Source organism: Chenopodium album, chromosome 14, assembly GCF_948465745.1.
Source record: "Chenopodium album chromosome 14, dcCheAlbu1.1, whole genome shotgun sequence".
NCBI lineage: Eukaryota > Viridiplantae > Streptophyta > Magnoliopsida > Caryophyllales > Amaranthaceae > Chenopodium > Chenopodium album.
This window is the reverse complement of record NC_137847.1, coordinates 51,795,316-51,819,448: the sequence shown is the minus strand read 5'-3', so window position 1 is coordinate 51,819,448 and position 24,133 is coordinate 51,795,316. Positions and strand designations below refer to the sequence as shown.

The following is a 24,133-nucleotide window of genomic DNA, read 5'->3' as shown; positions in this document are numbered from 1 at the left end:
GGGCATTTCTGATTTTCCTCACGGGCATTTATTTTTTTGCCCATGAGTGGGATACATATTTTTGGTTTTTTACCTTGAATTTCTCCTGATGGGCATATTTTTGACCATGAGTGAGAGTGCTCTTAGCATATGTGTCCAGTACACTGACACACTCTTTGACAAAGAAAACTACAGAAAATGGGTGTTGCCTAAATTCCTATAGAGAATTGAAAATGAGTGGACTGTCCAACATCACACACATTAGGCCCAAAATTCAGGCCCATTAGGCCCAAAATTCAGGCCCACTGGGCCATTGGCTGCAATGCTTAAATGGTAGCTTTTTTTATTACCAGTTTTTTTCCTTTGGAATGAAAATTGTAATGGTCAAGAGTCAAGACATACACTAGAGCTTCATCTCTATTGATCTGTGTATATTATGACCAAACGTCCAAACAGTGCAAAATTCGGCGGCTTTAAGTTTGGATATAAGCAGCCTCAATCAGGCAGTACTATCGAGGGTAGACCTGTGTGATGGAACCCTCATTAATTGAACAAGCAGGCAATTGACTACTCGATTGGTTTGAACTATGTTCCGGTGAAGGACTGAAGGGATACTTGATGGTGTGTGGCTTCGTGAGAAAAACGCAGGTTGTGAAGGTACGTTGAGAGTCATGGTGCTGCTACTTAGCATAAGACCTATTGAAGACGTCGTAGGTCTATTGGCCATGTTATGTTGCACACACAACAAACCAATGTGTATGCATCTCAATATTTCTGTACTAAATGCAGGGGATAATGTAGGATCAACAACATTCCATGCATTTCCTTCTAGCCAATTTTTCCATGCCTGTGACATCGAAATAATATTGTTAGGCTATTTAATTTATTTTGTTAATTATCGATGTTTACAATTTAGTAATCATACTTACAAAGGTAAGCATATTTTCAGGATTGTCTCTAGATTGGAATGAGCTAATCCTTTGACCGCTTACCATCTCTAGGACAAGTACTCCAAAGCTGAAGACATCGGACTTCATGGAAATGTGACCATGAGGCATGAAGGACGTACTTTGGTGCCATATATCCACCGGCAAAATCAAATTATATACTCCCTCCGTTTTTAAATACTGCTCCACTTTCCTTTCTCGATTATTTTTAAACACTTGCTTTATTTTCTTATTTGTAAAACTTTTACAATATTGAATTCATTTTTCTAAACTAGTAGACCTAACATAAATCATATTTTTATTCATTTTATATTATCTCTCCTCCAATTCTCTCAACTACTGGTAGTCTGGTACTGTATAAATTTTTTTATTCTTTTACTTACCCCACTACCTTCATATTTTATTACTTTCTTCAAATGCTCCTAAAATTCTGCACATGACAAAACGGAATAAGTATTTAAAAACGGAGGGAGTAATTTTCTGTCCAAGTTACTGGGCTGGACCGTATTTTTGGGCCGTAGAGTTTTGGATTTTCAAGCCAAATTCGGGTCCGGACTCAAAATATATCGGGTATTATTGGCATTACGGGCCACTTAATCGGGTCGGAGTATTTTTTTTTTTGTTCTTCCCGTAAAAAAAAAACATCAAACAACTGAAATTGTGCAAAAGAGTAACCATCGTTGACTTTTTTTTGCCGGGTTCCTGAAGATCATTTCAGCACTAATATTTCATCTCAACCCCAAATTTCAATTTTCAGGTATCAAATCCGCAAATTTGTACTAACTTTTTGTGTTTTAATCTGATTTATCAGTGGAATTCCGCAATTATTATTGTTTATTATTGAACTTGGATGATTTTAATTATTTCTGTAGATACACCTATTTAGTTCAATATTAATCGAATTATTAGCGATTTAATGAATTGCGATCATTGATTCAGTCCAATAAGAAGAATTGGGTTTTATTTTGGATTTGTTGATTTCTTTGTGTTAGTGAATTATGCTGAGATTCAATTGATTAATTTCTACTTTCTTGAAAATTTGCTTTTTTTTTTTTTTGAGGGAAACACGAAGCTTAATTAATAGTTAAGGAGTTAATAGAGTTTACAAAAGATGGCACGTCAGTGCCCAAAAGTACATCCTGGGAGAGCTGATAGTTTGTCACATTTGCACAATCAGAATCTAAGTTTTTCATACAAACAATAGGAGGCGTAAGTACAACAAAAGGCTGATTCAGCACAGTAAGTCTTCTCCTTGCTTCTCTGGCCAAGATGTCTGCAATCGTGTTCTTCCCTCTTTCTCCATAGAACAGCTTGATGTCAGTTTGTTGTTGGAGTTGTGCCCTGCATTCATTCATTTTAGGGGTTAGAATAGGGTAGTTGCTATCAGTCAGCTCATCCACAATTTGCTTGCAGTCTGTTTCCACATGACAGTTATGCCATCTCTTCTCTCTGATCCATGACAAGGCAATAGATATTGCCTGCAGCTCAGCATCTTTAGGGGAGTTGCAATAACCTTTCCATTGGATACCTTGTATCCAATTCCCTTTATGATCTCTGCAAACACCTACACAACCAGCTGATTTGGAGTTTGGGATGAAGGAGGCATCTACATTTATTTTAAAGAAGTTTGGAGGAGGGGGTTCCCAAGCATGTACTTTGGGCTCTGGTCTTGCTGAGTGTACTGATGAGTAAAACCACTCAGTAGCAGCCCAAATGCAATGAGATAAGGAAGTTTGAATAGGAGAGTTGGCTTGAGAGAAGATCCAAGAGTTCCTTCTCTTCCAAATTTGCCAGATAGCAAAGGAAAAAAGGATGTTCCAAGGGATGTTGTTGTGGCTAGGTTGTTTGTGTTTGAGGTTTCTGATGACCCATTCATTAAATGGTTCTGGCTGGTTCTTGACACAGATTCAGGGAGGTTTATGGCATTCCATAATTCAGAAGCTCTAGGGCAAAGCAGAAATATATGAACTGAGGTTTCATCTAGAGAAGGGCAGAAAGGGCAGTGTTTTGATTGACTGCAGTTTCTTATGTATAGATTACCTAGAGTTGGTAGCCTATCCCAAAGCAGCTGCCAGATAAATATTTTTATTTTTGGAAGAGTGTGGATTTCCCAAGCACTCATCCAATCCAGCTCAGCAGAGGTGCCATGATGTGCAGGATGGTTGGTCAGCCAGTTTTTTGCATTGGCACTATCAAACCTACCCTTCTTAGTCCAACTAGTGAAGTTGTGATCCTCAGAATTTGAAAGTTGTATACTGCAAATTCGTGAGTAAATATCCTCAGGCAACTGAACACCAATTTCAGACTCCAAGTCCTCCTTTGAGAGGTTATAAAGGGAGCTGAGAAGCTTTGCTCCAGATGGAAGACTGAGTGGTCCAGCAATGAGCTCTCTAGGAGCTTCATATTGAAGCCACCTATTAGTCCAGAAATTAATATTGTTTCCATCCCCAGTTTCCCACTTGAGACTATGTTGGAACAACTCCCAGCCCTTTCCCACAGCAGCCCATATGTGAGAGCCTTTGTTAAAAGGGGTTGGGTAGTTCTTGTTCCTCACATATTTCTCAAATAGAATCTTCCCAGCCCAGTTTGATCTGGTATCCACCATCCAACATAACCTTGCCAAACTGATGAGGTTATTTTCAGAGTGGTTGGTGATGCCAAGCCCCCCCTTGTTTTTTGGTTTGCATACAGCACTCCATGCCACCCAGTTGATTTTTCTCTTAGAGGTGGTACCTCCCCAAAAAAAATTTGAACTCATTGAGTCCAATTTGTTAAGAATGAATTTTGGAAGTTTTATGCAATTCATGTAGTATCTGGGAATGGATAGCATGGTTGATTGGAGCAGGGTAAGTTTTCCCCCCTAGACAGAGTGTTTGCTTTCCAAGAAGCAAGCTTTTTATCAATTTTTTCAAGGATGACAGAGAGCTGCCTTCTAGTGGGTCTTTTCTCAGTTAAGGGGAAGCCTAAATAGGTGCCAAGGTCCCTAGATCCGGAAACACTAAGGGTTTGTTCAAAATCATCAATGATACTGATAGGAGTGTTATTTGAGAAAATTAGGTGGCTCTAATCCTCATTGATTTTTTGGCCAGACACAGAGCAAAATTGGCTACGGGTGGCAGAAACTGATGCAAGGGTTTTCTTGTCTGCAATTCCAAACAAGAGAACATCATCTGCAAAAAGCAGATGGGAAATGGCTGTGCTTCCCCCTCTGAACCTAAAAGGTTTCCATTTATTAAGATTACATTCTTCATGGATTTTTCTAGATAAGAATTCTAGACAAATAATGAAGATGTAAGGGGATAGGGGGTCACCCTGTCTGATCCCTCTTGAAGGAGAGAAATGATCAGACAGTTTCCCATTTATCAGGATTTGAGAAGACACAGAGGATATACAGGCCATAATCAGCTGAATAGACTCCTTAGAGAAATTGAAAAATGGAGACAATGTTGTATGAAGGACCATTCAAGTTTGTCATAAGCTTTCTCCAGGTCAATCTTTAAAGCAAAGAGACCTCTTGTGCCTCTTTTCTTCCTCATAGAGTGAAGGATTTCTGAAGCAATTATGTAATTAACTTCAGTTCCTCTCCCTTTAAGGAAGCTGTTTTGATTTGGGGAGATAATTGAGTAAAGGTGAGGTCTTATCCTATTTACTAGGATTTTTGAAAGCAGCTTATATGAAGTGTTTACCAAGCTAATTGGTCTGAAGCTGGTGATTTTGCAGGGAGAAAGAACTTTCGGAATGAGGCAAATCACAGTTTTATTAATATCTGGAGGGATGGTTTTGGAAGCAAGGATGGAATTTATGAAGGAAAGGCAGTCATGCTGGATGAAAGGCCAAGAAGAATGATAGAAAGATGCATGGAATCCATCTATTCCTGGGGCTTTTAGAGCTCCTATGGAGAAAAGGGCATCCTGCAACTCAAGTAAAGTAGCAGGTTGAGAACAATGAATATTCTCAGCAGTCTCAGGTAGGTCAGGCACAACACAGGTTTCAGAAGTGAATAGGTGTTTATAGTGAGACAGGATATGAAAATGAATCTGACCCGGTTCCTCAATCTAGTCTCCCACATTATTTTTTAGGGCTAGAATCCTATTCCTATTCCCTCTTATTGTAGCAGAGCAATGGAAAAAGGTAGTGTTCCTATCCCCTTGAGTTAACCAATCAGTTCTGGCTCTAGTAGCCCAATAGAGTTGTTCCTGGTCTAGTATCTGGTGGAGCATGTGTTGCAGGTTCTTTTCCAGGTCGAAAAGAAAGGTGTTTGAGGGGTTATCTTGAAAGGCCAGTTGCACTCCATTCAATCTAGCATAAATTCTCTTTTTTTGGTTTATGAAATTTGTGGGGTGGCTGTCACTCCAAGTCTTAAGATCTCTGGCTAGAAGGGAAAGCTTGTGATCAAGAGAGGAGTTATAGGTGACCCACTTGGATTGTACAAAGGGTATGAATTCTAAGTCCGTTAGCCACAGGGGCTCAAATCTAAAAGGTTTTTGGCCAGGAAATTTTTCTGAGCTTTTCAGGCTAAGCAATAAAGGGTTATGATCAGATGATAGTCTAGGCAGGTTCCTAACCACATACTTGGGAAAATTTTGGATCCAGTCACTAGTAGCTAGAAATCTGTCTAACCTTTCAAGAATAGGGTTCCCTCTTTGTTTATTAAACCAAGTAAACTTATGCCCAACATACCCCAGGTCAACTAGATTACAGTGTGTTATGGTGTCATTGAAAGCTCTCATTTGGTGAATTGGGTGAGGATTACCCCCCCACTTCTCATGTTGGAAGCACAATTCATTAAAGTCTCCACACACAAGCCAAGGTAAGTCAATATCACTACTCATATCCTTTAAAGCATCCCACATTTCAAGCCTAGCATTATAAGTAGTTGAAGCATAAATTGCCGAAAGTAAGAATTTGTGGTTTGAATTTACCTGCACCACGGCGTGCAAGGCACGTGGTTCTTTGTTCACTATGTGGATGGTGTTGAAACCCGAATTCCACATTAAGAGGATCCCCCCTGAGTAGCCAATTGGATCCACCACCTCGAATGAGTTGTAAGGGAGAATGGAGAGCAATTCCTCACACCCACTTTTTGGAACTTTTGTTTCTGTTAAGATGAGCAAATCAGGATTGTGGTCCCTGATCAGACAGCGAATGTTCAGCTTGAACCCGTCACGTGCGATTCCCCTAGCATTCCATAAGAGCACCGACATTCCCGGATTCATTGTTGGAAGTTTTGACAATTCTTTCCTTGTCACATAGGCAGCCTGATTGTCGAGATTGACATGCTTGTTCTGGTAAGGGCTGAACATGGAGGTTGTGTTCTTCTTTATCCTGATTCCGGACATCTCTGTTTCTCCCCCTTTGATCTTCCCCCATCCCACAGATAGGTGGAGTTGCTGAGCTTCTTGCACCAGATGCATGACTTTGACGTTGTTTGTTCCTGATATTGACTGGAGCACCAGCCAATCGTCTGTAATTGACAGTGCTCTTCTTGCGCTCGGAAGCACGGGTACTGGGTCTAGCAGAAATTGGAGTTCCCACGGGATGGTCATCAGTAAGTATTCCACATTCATTCTTTCTATCCACCAGCGGAGGAGTACTCCCAGTGGTTTGCTGATGAGGTCGACATCCGTCAGAGAGGGGACATGTGCTGGGGTTAGTGTATATGAAATTATAGGGCTAATTGAACTTGGGATTATTGCAAGTTTCCATTTTTGGATAGATTCTTTCTTAGAAACCAGAAATTCCATTGTTGAGGACATCATAGTGTGATTGATTTCAGAATTGAGAGTAGTTTGTGTAAGTTGGTTAGAGGCAATGAAACTCTTTGATGCACATTGTCACCTTCAAGACCCGAGGATTTTAAGCCTCACCCCACGATTAATCAATACGTCTCTTGAATCCGGAATTGATTATTTTGTTGTTAATGGGGTTTCGGAGAAGGACTGGGATTCAGTCAAGCAGATGAGTGAGTCATATCCATCGGTTGTTCCTTCTTTTGGTGTTCATCCGTGGTTTGTTCCTGAGAGGACGGCAGACTGGTTTACCGTTTTGAGACAGTATTTTGAGTCAACACCCTGTGCAGCTGTTGGGGAGATTGGTCTTGATAAGGGGTTCAGAGGGAAAGAGACTGATTTTGATGTTCAGGTTGAGGTGTTCAAGAAACAGCTAGAATTAGTGAAATAGCTGAAAAGGCCGGCTTCTGTTCATTGTGTTCGTGCCTTTGGTGAGATTCTTGATGTGATGAAGGAAGTTGGGCCGTTTCCTGATGGAGTAATTCTTCACTCTTATTTAGGGTCTGCTGAGATGGTTCCTGAATTAGCAAGGCTTGGTGCTTATTTTTCGTTGTCTGGACATCTTATGCCAATGGAATCACAAAAGGCAAGGAAAATGCTGAAAGCAGTGCCTTCTGATAGAATACTGCTCGAGACTGATGCCCCTGATGCCTTGCCTAAGTTCAATTTGGGTGATTTGTATGTGGTGGAAGGTGATCCTTCCCTTCCTCCTGAACTTCAGACACTAGAAGAGAATCCACATTTAAGGGATAACTGTGACATATCAGAAGCTGAAAACGAAGCACAAGAATTGCCAAAAGGAATGTTGAATCATCAAGCTAATATTCATAATGTTCTGACCTATGTGGCTTCTCTGCTTGAGATAAGTACAGAAGAACTTGCAGAAACAAGCTACTCAAATGCAGTTCGCCTGTTCTCTTATGAAGGATCTAAAGTACTGTAAGAAGGTAAGTTTGTTTTAATCTGTGTTCTTACAAGACTTTCTGCATTATTTTCTTAAATAATGTTCATTCTGTGAACAAGTGATGCATGATCTTGGAAAACAAAACATAAAACAGGGTACTCATGTTTCCGTAGTTTTCTCTGTTATAAAACAAATGCTTTGAATCGAAGGCCTTTTTAATATCAATGATTCTTGATCTCGTAAAACAAAACATATGTAGAACCTTTCTAAACCATGAAAGGTTCATGTTGTTTTGCAGTTTTGCTCAAAGTGTACTCGTCTTTCTTAGTTTGTTTGAAATTTAGAATGCTTGAATATTTTACTACACTGTGCTCCAGTAAGATTACATAGGTAGTAGAAGTTTTAGTGTAAATGAAGCATCAAGTCTCTATGAATTCATATATTCTGGTATGTTATGGACTTTGTCCACTTTTTTATGCCATATCTTTCTCCACTTCTTTGTATTGGTGCACAAATATAGATTATGTAGTGTAAAATGTAACTGACGTAGTAGCAGATTGAGAGATGTAGTCATGTAGCCTTAAGCTAATCATGTGCTTTGTGTCTTGTGTTATTTCTCAAAAATGGAAGCTTACATCTCTTGTAGCATCAACATATACTTGTGATTTATTTTAGTCTAGCATAACTATAAGACTTTAATTACTCTGTTGATTGAAATCTCTGACAAAACTTCTGCATTTCCTTCAAACAATGCTTCTCATTTATCCCAGATGATTGAAATTATGCCAGCCATATTCTTACATTTTAGGTTAAGGATTCAATTAACTGAATGGGTCTTTCAATCTTCACAATACATAAATAATGATCAAATGAACCAATGCATTTGTACACACCTCTTAATCTTCCTAAAATGCCTTAAAATGAAGAAGGTTGTTTAAATAATACACCTCTACAGCTAAATTATAAAGCTGAATGGAACCTGTTCCCTGTTGGCTGCTGTACTTCTTTCCTCTGCATCACTTCTATGTACAGCCATAACTGTTCATAGCAACTCTATTGCAAGCCCCTGCTTTCTTGCTCTCATAGATTATTTCAGAGTCGTATGGACTAAAAAAAACTGAAACTTTAATCATGTAAATAGTTTATAAGGATGTTCATCTATCAGAAGCTTCAAGTAGTAGGGTTGTACTATCGAGGGTAGATTTCTGTCATAGAAACCTCATTTATTGAACACTCAAACATTCTACTAGTAGATTGACCTGAGGCATTCCCTTGAGAGGTTGCATTAGCTGGTGTATGGCTTCGAGTGAAAAAAGCTGGTTGTGAAGGCACCTGGAGAGAAAGAGAAGAGCTACTTAGCATAAGCTCAACCAAAGACATAGAAGGTCTGTCTGCCATATTATGCTGGACACACTGCAAACCAATGTGTATGCATCTCAATATCTCTGTACTAAATGCAGGAGATAATATAGGATCAACAAGATTCCAAGCTTTCCCTTCTAGCCAATTTTTCCATGCCTGTGACACCGAAAATATATTGTTAGCTTACTTATCTTGTGTGATTAATCAATGCCTGTATCACCTGAATGCAAATAAGATGATCATGTCCACTTACAAAAGTAAGCAGATTTTCGGGATTTTCTCCAATTTGGAAAGAGCTAATCCTTTGACCGCTTACAATCTCTAGGATAAGTTCACCAAAACTGAAGACATCGGACTTCATTGAGACGTGACCATGGAGCACATACTCGGGTGCCATGTATCCACTGCCAAAAAACAAAGTGTCGTGTCTCAAAGTTAAAAAATTGATAACAAAATCGATCATATTTGCATATAGGTATTATTTTAGTGATACTCACTAGGTTCCAACAATCCTGCTTGCTACTGCCTGAGTCTGGTCAACGTTAAACAACCTTGCCATGCCAAAATCTGCAATCTTTGGGTTAAATTCTGCATCTAGTAGAACATTACCAGCTTTAAGGTCCCGATGAATAATGCGCAGTCTGGAGTCTTCATGAAGGTAAAGAAGCCCTCTTGCAATGCCGTTAATGATTTTGTAACGTGTTTCCCATGGCATAGATTTACCTTGCATAGTATCTGTATTTTTGAAATGTCAGACAATCAGAGCATAACATGCAGGAATGATCGGTACAAATTTTTTCCTACTAACCAAATAGGAAGTTGTCAAGGCTTTTGTTGGCCACAAACTCGTAAATTAGAAGCATTTCATCTTCTTCCAAGCAGAATCCTAGAAGCCTCACTAGATTCCTATGCTGAAGCTTAGCTAATATCAGAATTTCATCTTGAACTGTAAATCTCCTTGAACTGAATTCCTTGCTAGCCTCTTTACTGCTATTTCTTGGTGATCAGGTAGCTTCCCCTTAAACAGCGAAGATGATTCATTAACTTTAGTTCAGAATTGATTATTTGATAGATTTAGGAACTGATTTTACCTTATAAACAGTACCAAAGCCACCTTCTCCAAGATAATTATTATCTGAAAAATCATCTGTTGCAACCTTGATGGTTCCAATACTGTATTGTAAGGACTGGAGAGTTTCAATTTCTTCTTCTATTAACAGACACATATAAAAGGTTAAAGTTAAACTACCTAATTAAAAACAATTAAGTCAACAAAACCAAAATATATACTCTATAAAAAAGTAGTGTTCTGGCTTACTGTTAATTTTTGTGGTCGACTTTTTTAGCTTCTTCTTCCTTAGTATGAAACCGATTGAGGCTATGATTATGATGAGTACTAGTGACCCAAGGATTGGGAGAACGATGAAAATGGTGGTATGAGACTTTTTGCTCTGTTCAACTATCAGGAGAAATATAGTAAACCTATGTTATTTGTTCAATATCATATAAGTCCCAGAAATCTGAAGACATTCAGAAACTATAATGAAAATAATTGGTAATAAAATACGTAGTAACAGTTGATCTAAAACTTTTGTGTATCCTGTACCTTTTGCAGTAGTACTTCTGTTTGATACAGATGATGGTGGTGGTAGCAGTGGGGGTGGTGATGACGGAAGACCTACATTAGTTACATTACCATAAAAACTGTAGATTTCATACCGAAGATTGCAGCTGGGCGTTATCACTCTTGCTCCTGCAGCTGTAAATGTAGGCGTGACAAAGTTTGGAAAGAAACTGAATAGATCCTGTACACACACGACACAATCATGCCTAGACAAATCAGGAGAACACTGCACAAGCCCATACATTGTTTTATTTGTACCAGTAAGATTAGTCTGTCCAGAAGCAGATTTCAGTTCAGAATTTCCTGAAGAAGCCTGATTCTGCAAGTTCTTCATTAAGGCAGTAAGTGTATTGTTGAACCCTATGATATCAGAAACATTATTACCATTCCATAGACCCCACCTTGGCCTATCTCTTACAACGTGAAAAGTAGCGTTGTTTGAGTAAAAGATTATGCAGTGATCGGAGTACCCAAATGCCTGTGCTTGATTCGGACAGAGCAATGGGAGATTGGCAGCCGAGTCACGCATACAAAGGCGACAAGTATTCACCGGGACATCTCCCCTACAGAGGACCATAGCTTCGACTTTGTCGGGCTTTTGCCCCACGGTGAGGTTGTAGTAGCCATTTGTCACTTGAGTGGTTGAAAGAGAGTTGAGGACTGTTTTGAGATTGGATTGGTAAGTGCTGTTCGGGGTGTAGAAACCGGTGTTTCCACATTTGCTGTAGAGGAATTGGAACTGGGCAGATGTTTTGGGAATCAATGAAATGAAGATGAATTGAAGGACTAATAAGAAGAGTGGTGTTAGAAAATCCATAGTGTAAATTTGGTTTAAGCTAGAGAATAGAGATTATATATCAAAGTGACCAACAATATGAAGACTAATGGATTGACTGAATTATCTAAGGCACCTTAATCAAATTGTATTATATATTTGTTTTCATACTTTAATTATTCGATCTATTTGTGCTAATTTGCTCATACTTCCTGTTTATATATGTGATGCAAAGTGCAAAGTCAGTAGGGCCATGCATTCTCATTCATTGTACGTGATTTGTGTTAATACTCGGCATTTTCCGTTTTGAGTAACATATACTCCGTAATATGCACATGGTAGAATTTTAAACATCAGATCTTATTTTTCTAATTTTAATTTATTCCATTGACTTTTGACTAAAATAGACTAAGGTTGTGTTCTCCAATTACTCCCTCCGTCCCCGAAAGAACAACCCATTTGACCTAATTTTAGTATCAAAAAGAATGACACATTTACATTAAAACACCCACCAATTTGCAATAATATTTGTGCAAAATTAGCTTCCCCATATTAAAATTTGATTTTCCATGTAATTTTAATACTTTCTTTCTCTATTTTTTTATAAACCCCATGTAAATTTATAATTTCAATATACTTTGATTTCTTTTTATTTAACTTTCTTAATACCCGCGTAATCAACCTAAATGGATCGTTCTTTCAGGGGGACAGAGGGAGTATTTAAAGTAGTGGTAGGAATAAAATAATATTCAGCAACAAGTTGATGTTAGTAATTACTTGGTATTTATTAAAGACATATAGACAAAGATTGAAAACAGCCAAGTGTAAGAAAACCACAGGATTGCAAATGCAAGTTGAGTAAGAGACGGTCTATTTTGAATAGTTTTATCCACTCAAGACGGCATTGAATCTAGAAAATATTCTTAGGAAAAATAAATTGGAAAACAATTCTATGCTTTGAGGCCCAATTGGAACCGGGCTACGAATATTTTGTAGCCCAGATAGGTCCAATTCAAATAATTTGACCGTTTACTCCCTTCGGTTTTTTTTACGTGCTATCTGGGGTATGGTTCTGTTATGGTGACCTCATTAACGGAGTTTCTTCTTGTTCTGCTGCTTGATTCAGTTGTAGTGTTCTCTTGGGGACGGCCATTTGTTTTAGAGATGCTCTCTATGAAGAATGCAGGTTGTAATGGCCTTTGAAGGGAGAGAGACTGTCTACTTAGCATAAGATCAATCGACGACATTGTTGGCCTGTCTACAGGGTTCTCTTGAACACACAATAATCCAATGTGGATGCATCTCAGTATGTCTGTGCTGAAACCAGCTGATAAAGTAGTATCAACGACATTCCAAGGTGTGCCATCTACCCAATTCTTCCAAGCCTATAAAAAAAAACATTATGTAAATTTACATAGCTATAAACAAACACTAGTCACTTGTACTATAAACAAACTTACATAGCTAAGAAGATTTTCGGGATTCTCTCCATTTAAGAATGAACTAATCATTTGTCCGCTTACAATCTCTAGGATGAGTACACCAAAGCTAAAGACATCACTCTTCATTGATACTTGTCCATGGAGCACATACTCAGGCGACATATATCCACTGAACAAAAGTATTGTATCTCAAAAATCAACTGTGATAAGAACAGAATGAACTGCAACCTGAATTTTGCTATTTAGGTAGAAGTTTAGGACACTTACTAGGTACCAACAATTCTGCTAGCCAATGTCTGACTTTGATCAATGTTAAACAACCTAGCCATACCAAAATCTGCAATCTTAGGATTAAATTCCTCATCTAGAAGTACATTCCCTGCTTTAAGGTCACGATGGATGATTCGTGTTCTTGACTCTTCATGAAGGTAGAGGAGCCCTCTAGCAATGCCATAGATAATTTTATAGCGTGTTTCCCACCTCATAGTCTCACGCTGCACAGGATCTACCAAAAAAAGAACAAATTCTAAAACTTTTGATGTACTTTTTTAATAAGGTAAAGATCATACAAATGTTAAATTGAGTTTTTATTGCTTACCAAATATAAAGTAATCTAAGCTTCTATTAGCAACAAACTCATAGATGAGAAGCATTTCTTCTTCTTGCAGGCAAAATCCTAGTAGCCTGACCAAATTCTTATGTTGGAGTTTGGCCAATATCAAAATTTCGTTTTTGAACTGTAAATCTCCATGTGCTGAATTCTTTGTTAGCCTTTTCACTGCTAGCTCTTGTCCATTAGAAAGCACACCCTGATATTGTAAATAAGAAAACACAATTAAATCACAATTTTATTATTTTTTCTCTTAGCAATCTTAAGCTCTTAACCAAGATATATCTGACAAATTTATCAGTATGTCGGATGAACAATTACCTTATAAACAACGCCAAATCCACCTTCTCCAAGCTTATTTACCTCTGAAAAATCCCCTGTCGCATGTTTGATAGTCCCCAAACTGAATTGCAAAGACTGAAGGGTCTCAATTTCATCTTCTGCACTTAACATAAATGGATATAATTAGGTACCTTATCTTGAAACTGTACTTGTAAGTACATTGCTAATAATGAGGAGCTTCTTATTAGATTTCAGAGCTTACTGTTGAATTTCAGCATCCAGGCCTTTCTCAACTTCTTCTTCCTTAATGTGATGCAGAGGACAACAGCAATAATCATTGTTGTTGCGACAACGATTGGGACAGCAATAACACTAGGATTAAGAGATTTCTTTCTTCTCTTTACTACAAAAAACAGAATTTAATTCTATAGAACATCAGAGATAATATCCCATGTCAGAAGAACAACATAGGTAACTACACAATTTACCCAGTCTAGCAGAGTAGATGATCTAAATTGTCTAATTAGACCTGCCCCATATTCAGTTTTCCACAAATGACTCAAATCAAACTAACCAAAATCAAAGGACTTGTTTGTTACCTCAACTCAGTACCCACCAACAGTTCAACAAACACTTTCAGAATGTAAAAGACGACAATTTTTTATAAATACCTGCAGTAGATGTTGAATTATTATTGCTTGGTGGCGAGGGAGGTCCTGGTGATGGTGGTAGTGGTGGCGGAGTTAGATTAAGCACATTCCCAGTAAAATTGAAGAGCTCATACTGAACAAAGCAGCTCGGTATGACAATTGTTACCCCTGAAGCTGTATAAGAAGGTTGAATACAACATGTTGGGAGAATTGAAAGAGATCCTTGAATACATTGTATGCAGGCCAGCCTTGACAAATCCGGAGTACACTGTACAAGCCCGTATAACTTCTGACCTCCACCTCCAGTAAGACTAACTCCTCCAGTAGCATATTTCAGCTCAGAATTACCTGAAGCAGCTCGATTCTGCAACGAGCTCATTAGAGAATAGAGTGTTTGGTTAAACCCAATAACACCAGTCACATTTTCACTAGTTGTCAGATACCATTGTCGCTCATTCTGCACAATACCATATATAGCGCGATTTGATATAAATATTTTGCAGTATTGACTGTAACCAAATACCTCTTTCTGGTTAGGACAAGTCTGAGGGATTAAACTAGCAGAGTCTCTTACACAAACCCGGCATGTTCCTAGAGGAACATCGCCTCTGCATACGACTAAAGAGTTTACTCTGTCTGGACCTTGTCCTGCAGTGAAGTTATAGAAACCATAGGTGATTCGAGTGTCCGTAGCAAGGGAGTTTAGGACTGCTATAAGGTTAGATTGGTAAGTGCTGTTGGGTGCATAAGTGGCGTCGCCACACCAACCGTGGCGGAATGTAAATTGAGCTGAAGTTAATTCCGGAATCCTTAGAGCGAGAACGAAACAAAGTAGCAAGTAAAATATGTTTGATGACTCCATTTCTTTGAGTTCGTTGTAAGGTAAGAATAGAAAATATGAACAAAAGAAAGGTGGAGTTTGGTACAATATAGTTTTTAATTAAAAAGAAGTTAATTTTGCATAATTTGACTATTAGTACAGTTGTTTAAAGCTTACTTTTAGATCAATATGCCAAAATTTTATGTGCCATTCAATATTATATGATGTATCTTCTATCAGTAGCCAGTAGGGTAGGGGTTGCTTTGTCAAGTGGGAAATTAAATTGGATTTTTCCTGTTGTATTTATAATGTCGATGATTATTGTAATTTTATTTTTACGTTTTAGATTTCGTATCTTGATTCTTGAATATAGAAAAAGAACGATGATGCCCCAGTTTCTCATGGTGTCAAACATGGCATTTTCGTAAATAAACCAACAACTTTATTCAACTTTATTCAGCTGTGGAGCCCATAATAATGAAAAAGTTGTTGATTTATTCACGAAAATGCTGAGAAACAAATTCTTACCATGAGAAACAGGGAATTTCCCAAAAAGAACAGGGTGTAAAAGTAGAGTAATAACGAACTCTATAATTGACTTTCCCCTGTTTTTTTTTCTCTATTTTTTTTTGTTACACTATTTTTGGAATGATTTAGAGTTAGTTACTTACTTTCGAATTAATCTTTGATAATATCACGGAGGATCAGATGTTGATAGAGATGCAAAGTGTATTGACATATCATTTAGTGCCATTGTTTAGCATGAGAACAACATCAGTCATGACTCATGAGGCATCTCATCAAATTTGTATTATTGCAAATCTTCAAAACATTAATATTATTGAATTTTAAATTAAAGATTAAAGACATTAAAGGTTGAATTTTATGTTGACGAGAAATTTCATGGATGGTTGATCTCATATTATTAAACAGTTGGCGGCGAGATGAGTTTGTTGCTTGTATAGGGTGTTTGTATGGACTCTTTTCCTCGATCAAATTCTTAAAGTTGCAGATCATGCTTTAACTCGATAAATTTCCGCATGATCTTTGTCTCTTGAAAAACACCAGTAAGGTTCCTCATTCGTTTTAGGAAGGTCGATTTAATCAATTAATCATAATTTCTAAACATAAAGGCTGTTCGATCTCAAAAGACAATTATTGACAAATTAAATAATGTTTGTTCTAACAAGGCGTGTTATCTTCTGACCTCCACCTCCGGTAAGACTAACTTCTCCAGTAGTATATATCAGCTCAGAATTACCTGAAGCAGCTCGATTCTGCAACGAGCTCATTAGAGAATTGAGTGTTTGGTTAAACCCAATAACACCAGTCACATTTTCACTACATACCATTGTGGGTCATTCTGCACAATACCATATATAGCGCGATTTGATATAAATATTTTGCAGTATTGACTGTAACCAAATGCCTCTTTTTGGTTAGGACAAGTCTGAGGGATTGAACTAGCAGAGTCTCTTACACAAACCCGGCATGTTCCTAGAGGAACATCGCCTCTGCATATGACTAAAGAATTTACTCTATCTGGACCTTGTCCTGCAGTGAAGTTGTAGAAACCATAGGTGATTCGAGAGTCCGTAGCAAGGGAGTTTAGGACTGCTCTATGTTGGATTGGTAAGTGCTGTCGGGTGCGTAAGTAGCATCGCCACACCAACTGTGGCGGAAAGAAAATTGTGCAGAAGTCAATTCCGGAAACCATACAGTGAGAATGAAACAAACTAACAAGTAAAATAATATGTTTGATGACTTCATTTCTTTGAGCTGAAAGAGAAAAATAGAAAATATGAACAAAAGAAAGGTGGAGTTTAGTACTACTACCTCCGTTAACTTTTATTTGCAACTTTGGGTATTATTTGTGAGACATAAAATATTTCAAGTTGCAAATAAAAGTTAACGGAGGTAGTATAATTCTATTGTTTAGTAGGGCAGGGGTTGCTTTCATGCTTTGTCAAGTGGGAAATTAAATAGGACTTTTCCTTCTTCTTTTTCTTTTTTTAATCGAGTTGGTTATATTTTATCATGTTGATGATTGTTGTATTTTATTTATGTTTGATCCATAATTTCACAACAGGCTAGCTCTCTGATAACAAATGACAATTATTAACAAATAAAGTTTTTCTAACCAGGTGTGCTAGCTTCAACCTTGTGACCAATGCCTAGATGGACAGGGGCTGCTGCTTTATCAATTTGGCTTAATATATTAATTTTCTGATTACAATTTTGGCATCTTGGTTATATTATAATTCGATTATTTTGAGTGTATGAGTTTAAAAATGAAAACAATGGGCAATTACTAACCATACCAAATGACTATATTTCACAGTCTTCTTTACTTTCTTCTCTTGACTTGCAAAGTTTTCTTTAAAAAATTAGGTATGAACTCTAATTAAACACGCGGTTTTAGATTCATATTATACACATTTTGCTTAATTTTGCCATTTTAGCTAGTATTTATGATCCACCTAACGTCGAATGACAAAACAAGGAGCTGAGACACGCGAATGGGAATGTCTAGAGTTGTTCATATTAGCATTGTCATTCATTTTTACTTAATCTCCATCGCGATTTGCCAACCAAATTTCATAACTCATTTGTGTATAGACACTTATGGTAACTATACAAATTCCAGCACATACAATGCCAATCTCAATACCTTCTTCAATTCAATATCATCTAATTCTCAAATCAACTCGCGTTACTATAATATCTCAGTTGGCAAGGAACCTGACCGAGTTTATGGGGAAGCACTATGTGGAAGTGATATGACTTTCCAAGATTGTCATAGATGTCTCAATAACTCAATAAGATTGCTTCCACGGCTCTGTCAGCCACAGAAGGAAGCTTATGGATGGTACGACGACTGTATGCTAATTTATGCTAATCGAACAGATGCATTATGGACTCTCAGTACAAGACAACCTTCCTACTATCTAAGCAATGGAAATTCTGTGAGTGATAATAATGTTGAAGAGTTTAATCGAGTGCTAGGATTGTTATTGAACAGGATTCAAAATGAAGCTGCATCGGGTGGTTCTCAGCTTAAGTATGCAACCGGAAATGCTACTTATGGAAGCTTAAAGAATGTTTATGCACTTGCTCAATGTGATCCGGATTTATCATATCAAACTTGCTTTAATTGTCTTGGAGATTGTATTAATAATGTGTTTCCTAGTTGTTGCAATAACAGCATAGGAGCACGGGTTATTGGACCTAAGTGCAAGATAAGATACGAGCAGGATCTGTTTTACAACATCACTAGTTCACCACCTACCCCACCGTTGACAGCACCATCTCCTCCTCCTCCATCAGGTAACCGCGAAATTATTCAAGTTTTTACTTTATTTTGAACATCAAAATTCTCAATTACAAGTTGGAATGCTAAACTCTGAACTGTTAATGGGTTTTGAATTCAATTCTTGCTATTTATTCTATAATTTGAACATCATTAACTTGTACTTAAGCTACTTTCTTAACTTCATCATCTGCAGGAAATGGGAGCAATAAGGGAACAATTGCCGTACTTATCATAGTTCCAATAGTCGTATTAATTGCTCTTGCATTAGGCTTCACTTACTTGTGTCAAAGAAGAAAGAGAAGGAAAAATATTGAAAGTTTAAGTAAGTAAAAATTGTCTTCAATGTTTATATATATTGCTATTATGATGCTAGTCCTCTGATGATATTCTTAACCTATGATTTAGATGGTGAAAATTATGAAGAAAGCAGAGGTTACATGTCTCTACAATATGGTTTTGACGCTATTAAGGTGGCAACAGACAACTTCTCTGATGCCAATAAACTTGGCCGAGGTGGATTTGGTATCGTTTACAAGGTACTTATAGCATAATAAGCTAAAGAGATAAAAAAAAACTAAGCATTTAGTACTAATCCACATCTTAAGTTTATGGCGCATTAAGTTATATGTATATGTTCTAAAACCAGGGAAAATTACCAAATGGACAAGAAATTGCAGTTAAGAGACTGTCAAGGGATTCTGGACAAGGGGACGGCGAGTTTAAAACTGAAGTTTCGTTAGTGGCTAAGCTACAACACAGGAATCTTGTTAGGCTCCTTGGCTTCTGCTTAGAAAAAGATGAAAAAATACTCATCTATGAGTTTGTTCCCAACATTAGCCTCGATCACTTCTTGTTTGGTATGCTTTGATTTCTTTTTAAAGCATCAAATAAATTTATGAAACATGAATTGAATTTTATGCTAACTCATGAGTATGGTATCATTTGTGTGGTGCAGATATAAGCATGCGATCTGTTTTAGATTGGCAAACCCGCTACAAGATTATAATTGGCATTGCTCGAGGAATCCTTTATCTTCATGAAGATTCTCGACTACGTATTATCCATCGTGAACTTAAAGGCAGCAACATTCTTTTAGATGCATATATGACTCCCAAGATTGCAGATTTTGGGATGGCAAGGTTATTTGGTGCTGACCAAACACGGGGGGATACCAACAGAATTGTCGGTACCTAGTAAGTCTACCAAAGTAATTAGGACAACTTCTTAGACTGATGTGATCATTTTAATGGAAATCTAAAAAGGACATGTAACTATTAATTTTGGCCAGAGTAGTTCGTAATTAATGAAAGCCTAATGTATGTAATTACTCTCCTTTATGCAGTGGATATATGGCACCAGAATACGTATTCCATGGATTCTTCTCTGTAAAATCAGATGTCTACAGCTTTGGCATACTAGCCTTAGAAGTAATCACAGGGCGAAAGAATTCTGGTTTTCAAATGAGGAATACACAGAGGACCTAGTAAGCTTTGTAAGTGGTCAAGCAGAAATACATCATCTTTGATTATGTCTTTAATATTACTCGCTTTCAAGGCAAATTTCTATGTTGCATACTCCTGTAAAATTGTGTTGCAACTAATCTATGCCGCGTTCATAATTTAATGTCTTTGCACAGGTATGGAGAAATTGGAGAGAAGGTACAGCAATATCTGTCATTGATCCAATATTATCAACGGCGTCTAGAACTGATATAATAAGATGCATACACATGGGCTTGTTATGCGTTCAAGAGAGTGTGAATGACCGTCCAACTATGTCATCTGTTGTGTTGATGCTCAGTAGCCAATCTCACTCGTTGCCGGTGCCTTCCCATCCTTCATTCATCAATGTTAATGCCACTAGGGATACTAACTCTGAGAGTTTGTCAATAAATGAGGTTTCGATTACTGATCTCCATCCACGTTAAACAGATTGTTCGTGAAGATCAAAGGTGTTTGATACCTCTTGTTGGATAAAAGTTCAGATTGGGATGATAAAGCAATAATTGGTTCAGTCTAGTATTTTGTAAACACTATTACAATCAGTGAGGTGGTAGTGGAAAAATAATCGGTCGTTGGACGATCACCCTAAAACCAAACAATATTTCTACCTAAACCAACCTAAGACAAGTCTAGGGTAAGTAGAGGATCGTATCCACAGGGAATGGGTAAGTACACCGAGAGTATGAAACGGTTGCAATCTAGTTCGGTCACAAATTGGGGGTTTTGATTAGATAACTACTATGGAGACAAACACTAGGGGGGAATAGGGATCGACTCCAACCAAACCAACGGATCAAATCAATAGGCAAGCACGAACACAAATTGGGTGATAGAGGGGGCACTCAATGTTACCTTCTTTCGAAGCCACAACACTAAGCATTCCTAAGCCAAACTCAACTAACAAGATAGGCCAACCAAGTCTTAACAATGAGAAGTAGACTACTAACTCGGGTTTGTCTTTCGATCGGTCCAAGAAAGCATTAAAGCACAAGCAATTGAGATTTCTCACCTAATTGTTGCAACTAAGACTACTACATCATTCAAACAAGGAACCATAATCAAGAGGAGATTAGCATAACCATATAAGAAAAGGCTCACAACTAGACTTCATCTCTCAATGCAAGCATAGAAGTGAATACATGAGCAATAAGTGGCCATCCAATTACACATGCAATTAACCATCTCTTTAACAATCAATTATCAATCCAAAATGAACATGCAAGCACAAACATCAATCAACCCATGGCTTGGTTGGGTCTTCACCCAACCCCTAGCTAATTAACTACTCACTAAACATGGTGAGGGACATCAAAACAACAAGTTCTAATCCAAACATTAAGTTAACAAGTTAAGAGGAGTAGTAGGAAATAAGTAGATTGGACATGCAACAACAATTAAGCAAGATCAAGAGAGAAATTAACAATTCAAAGTAAATAAAAACTGAAATTAAAGAGTAAGAGATAGAGGAAAGAGATTACTTAAAATGCTTCAAAGTTGAGAAATTGTTGAATTCAAGAGAACAATCTTCAATTAATCTACTACAATGATTGAGTTGAGAAATTCTAAGCTAATCAATGAGGGTTGAGAGAACTAAGGGCCTAAGAAAACCTAAAGGAAAGGAGGATCCCCAAAAAACTGAAGCCAAGGGTCGTATTTATATGCCCAAAAGTTACATCGTAAAATCCGTCAAAATCGAGCTTCAGAACAGAAGGAGCGCCCGCTTCTGGGTGTGGAGCGCCCGCTCCTGGGCTCTCTGCACGCCCTCTCCTCTTGCACCAGTTTGAGGCAGTTTGTAGGAAAATAGGGAGGAGCGCCCGCTCCTAAATAGGTGCACGCCCGCTCCTAAAAGTGCAGGGGAGGCAGAATGTGGCAGTTCATGCAGGAGCGCCCGCTCCTAAAAGGCTGCACGCCCGCTCCTGCTTTCCTTTGCTTCCAAAGAGTATTTCTTCATGCTTATGCTATTAGCCCATTTTTCATCGTACCTACAAGCACGAGCACACACATAAAAAGAAACGGGGAAGCCAAAAGATGCAAATTAGCACAAGAGGAGTTAGAAAAAGGGATTAAAGTAGGGGAAAGAGTACAAAATTGTGTTTTAAAAAGCCATGATAAGTGGACAAATAAAACACTTATCAAATTCCCCCAAGCTAGCCAATTGCTTGTCCCTAAGCAATTCACTTGGCGCAAAAGAAACCAATAGATTAGTCCGCTCAAAGAAAAGCACATGTAAAGATAAAAGAATCCTTAAGCAATAAAAACTCGAGTATGAGGTATATGCCTAAGATCAACCACGGTCATGACTAGCCAAGGCCTAGCTAACCTTCCCGAATGTACTCAACTTTGGTCCATTCAACCAATCTTACCGCGTCCCCAACACAAAGTTCAAATTCCCCCTAATGGTAGTGTCTCATGACTCCTCGAAGGAGCCGGAAGAAAAATAAACAAAAGAAGGCTTAGAACACTCGACATCTCAATGATAAGTACCCTCTCCATATGCTTGTGAACCAACTCCCTCCACCGACTATGGCTTCAACTACTCTACTAACATTACAAGACTCAAGGATTACGGCACAAAGTTAAGGCATAGAGAAAACTAGAAGTGATTTGCAATTAAAGTCAAGCTAAGATATATAACACTAAGAGCAAACCTAAAGAGGTTTCTGACTTTGACCCGTTACAAACTATGAATAAACTTGAAACAAAAATGCACTCCCAAGCTTGTTTAATTGCTAGGGTGGTAGCTATTCATCACTTCTTTTTCTTTCTTTCTTTCTCTATTTTTTTTTCTTTTTTTTTTTTTTTTTTTTTTTTCAAACTTGGCATTTACATCACAAACTATTATTTATAACAATTTAAAGATTGAACAAATGAAACAAGAATGACATGCCTTAACTTTGTGCGAATGAACAATACATAACAACCTTCATAATCACTAAGAGTAGTTTAGGCCGCGATCTTGGGAGTTAAGACTCAAGTTCTCGATCTAGGTACTAAATCAAAGAGGATCCTTGCCACTCATTCAAAATGTAGTAGGCTTGAAAAGTATTACAACCTCACTTTTGGGAACAATGTAGGATCAAATACTACCTTTCGGGGTTCAAATTCCTTCGATATGGGCGACACCTTCTTACCACAATCCTAGACTTTTGGTTTCGTACATTCGGTAAGGTTATTCTCACACTAGCCTAAACTGGCCAATTCTATGTTCAACCAAGGGCATCTAAACCATACTCTAAATTTTATTACCAAAAGAAAGCAAATATCCATCACATGAAATCCAATATCATCATTGAGGACTATTCTAAAAGCAAAAAAAAATGTTTTTTTTTTTTTTTTTTTTTTTTTAGAGGAGGGGAAAGAGGTACTAGCTAAAGAATTTGGATTAAGGGAGGAGGAACTAGCTAAAGAAGATTAGGAGAGGGAAGGAGAAAAGGAAGGAAGGAGAAACTAACTAAAGAATTTGGATTAAGGGCTTTGGATTTTTGGGTTTTGGATTTTTGGGAAGGAGAGGAGGCTCATCAACAAATATCATCATCAAAAATGAAGCACATAAACCAAACCAAGCTCATCAAAATGCAAACATTCAACCATTAACTAACCAATCAAGACAAACGGAGCATAATCAAATTAAGCACGAAACTAGCAACATCAAATCCCAACTCCTATGCAAGGCCTAAATACTCCCCCAAGCTAGACATGTAGTCACCGTTTCAATGAAACAAAATAGGCAATGAAGTAACCTCCCCCAAGCTTGGGATTGGCACCGTCCTCGGTGTCCCAAGAAGTGAAAAGGGGCAGTGAAACGGTGACTAAAATGCCTAGATCATCTAATTATGTCGGCGTCCCGGCGAATAGTGATAATTGTAGTTAATATCTACATCACTAGAAGTGGCCGGGGCGTCTACATAAGGAGGTAGATCGTAGTTGGGGCAAGTGCGGTAATGGCCAAAGTCCGGCACACCTTGCTCACCCCAACCACCATCATAGCCGGGTGGGAACCCGTAATGCCCCCTTAGGGGGGGATCGAGCACCTCCGAAGATGAACTATCTCCACTAACCTCGGGGACAAAGTAATAGCTAGGGTCACCCCTATAATCACTTCCCCCTGGTTGTGTGTAGTCATAAGGGGGAAAG

At 38.0% G+C, this 24,133-nt stretch overlaps 4 protein-coding genes and 2 pseudogenes across 5 annotated transcripts; 3 read left to right on the top strand and 3 right to left on the bottom strand.

Moving 5' to 3' along the window:
* Positions 1–1,999: 1,999 nt before the first annotated feature.
* Positions 2,000–3,531, bottom strand: LOC145578318 (uncharacterized). Its single transcript, XM_081635659.1, has 2 exons — positions 2,582–3,531; positions 2,000–2,480 (listed from the first exon to the last, which is right to left on the bottom strand). Exons 1-2 carry the CDS (start codon positions 3,529–3,531, stop codon positions 2,000–2,002), a joined length of 1,431 nt encoding a protein of 476 aa, XP_081491785.1.
* A 3,077-nt stretch (positions 3,532–6,608) lies between these two features.
* LOC145577497 (uncharacterized) lies at positions 6,609–12,641 on the top strand. Its single transcript, XM_081634977.1, has 2 exons — positions 6,609–7,662; positions 12,507–12,641. Exon 1 carries the CDS (start codon positions 7,164–7,166, stop codon positions 7,656–7,658), a length of 495 nt encoding a protein of 164 aa, XP_081491103.1. The 5' UTR covers positions 6,609–7,163; the 3' UTR covers positions 7,659–7,662; positions 12,507–12,641.
* Positions 6,738–7,106, top strand: LOC145578317 (cut9-interacting protein scn1-like). The gene has a single exon (XM_081635658.1). It carries the CDS (start codon positions 6,738–6,740, stop codon positions 7,104–7,106), a length of 369 nt encoding a protein of 122 aa, XP_081491784.1.
* On the bottom strand, positions 8,195–11,466 carry LOC145577495 (cysteine-rich receptor-like protein kinase 6; annotated as a pseudogene). The gene is made up of 7 exons (XR_014098814.1): positions 10,571–11,466; positions 10,300–10,432; positions 10,073–10,191; positions 9,790–9,999; positions 9,479–9,716; positions 9,235–9,385; positions 8,195–9,137 (listed from the first exon to the last, which is right to left on the bottom strand). The product of XR_014098814.1 is annotated as a cysteine-rich receptor-like protein kinase 6 (transcript).
* LOC145577494 (cysteine-rich receptor-like protein kinase 6) lies at positions 12,141–15,281 on the bottom strand. The gene is made up of 7 exons (XM_081634975.1): positions 14,386–15,281; positions 13,977–14,117; positions 13,754–13,872; positions 13,421–13,631; positions 13,090–13,327; positions 12,841–12,991; positions 12,141–12,765 (listed from the first exon to the last, which is right to left on the bottom strand). Exons 1-7 carry the CDS (start codon positions 15,224–15,226, stop codon positions 12,436–12,438), a joined length of 2,031 nt encoding a protein of 676 aa, XP_081491101.1. The 5' UTR covers positions 15,227–15,281; the 3' UTR covers positions 12,141–12,435.
* Positions 15,282–17,703: 2,422 nt separating this feature from the next.
* LOC145578315 (cysteine-rich receptor-like protein kinase 29) lies at positions 17,704–20,424 on the top strand (annotated as a pseudogene).
* The last annotated feature ends 3,709 nt before the right edge of the window (positions 20,425–24,133 follow it).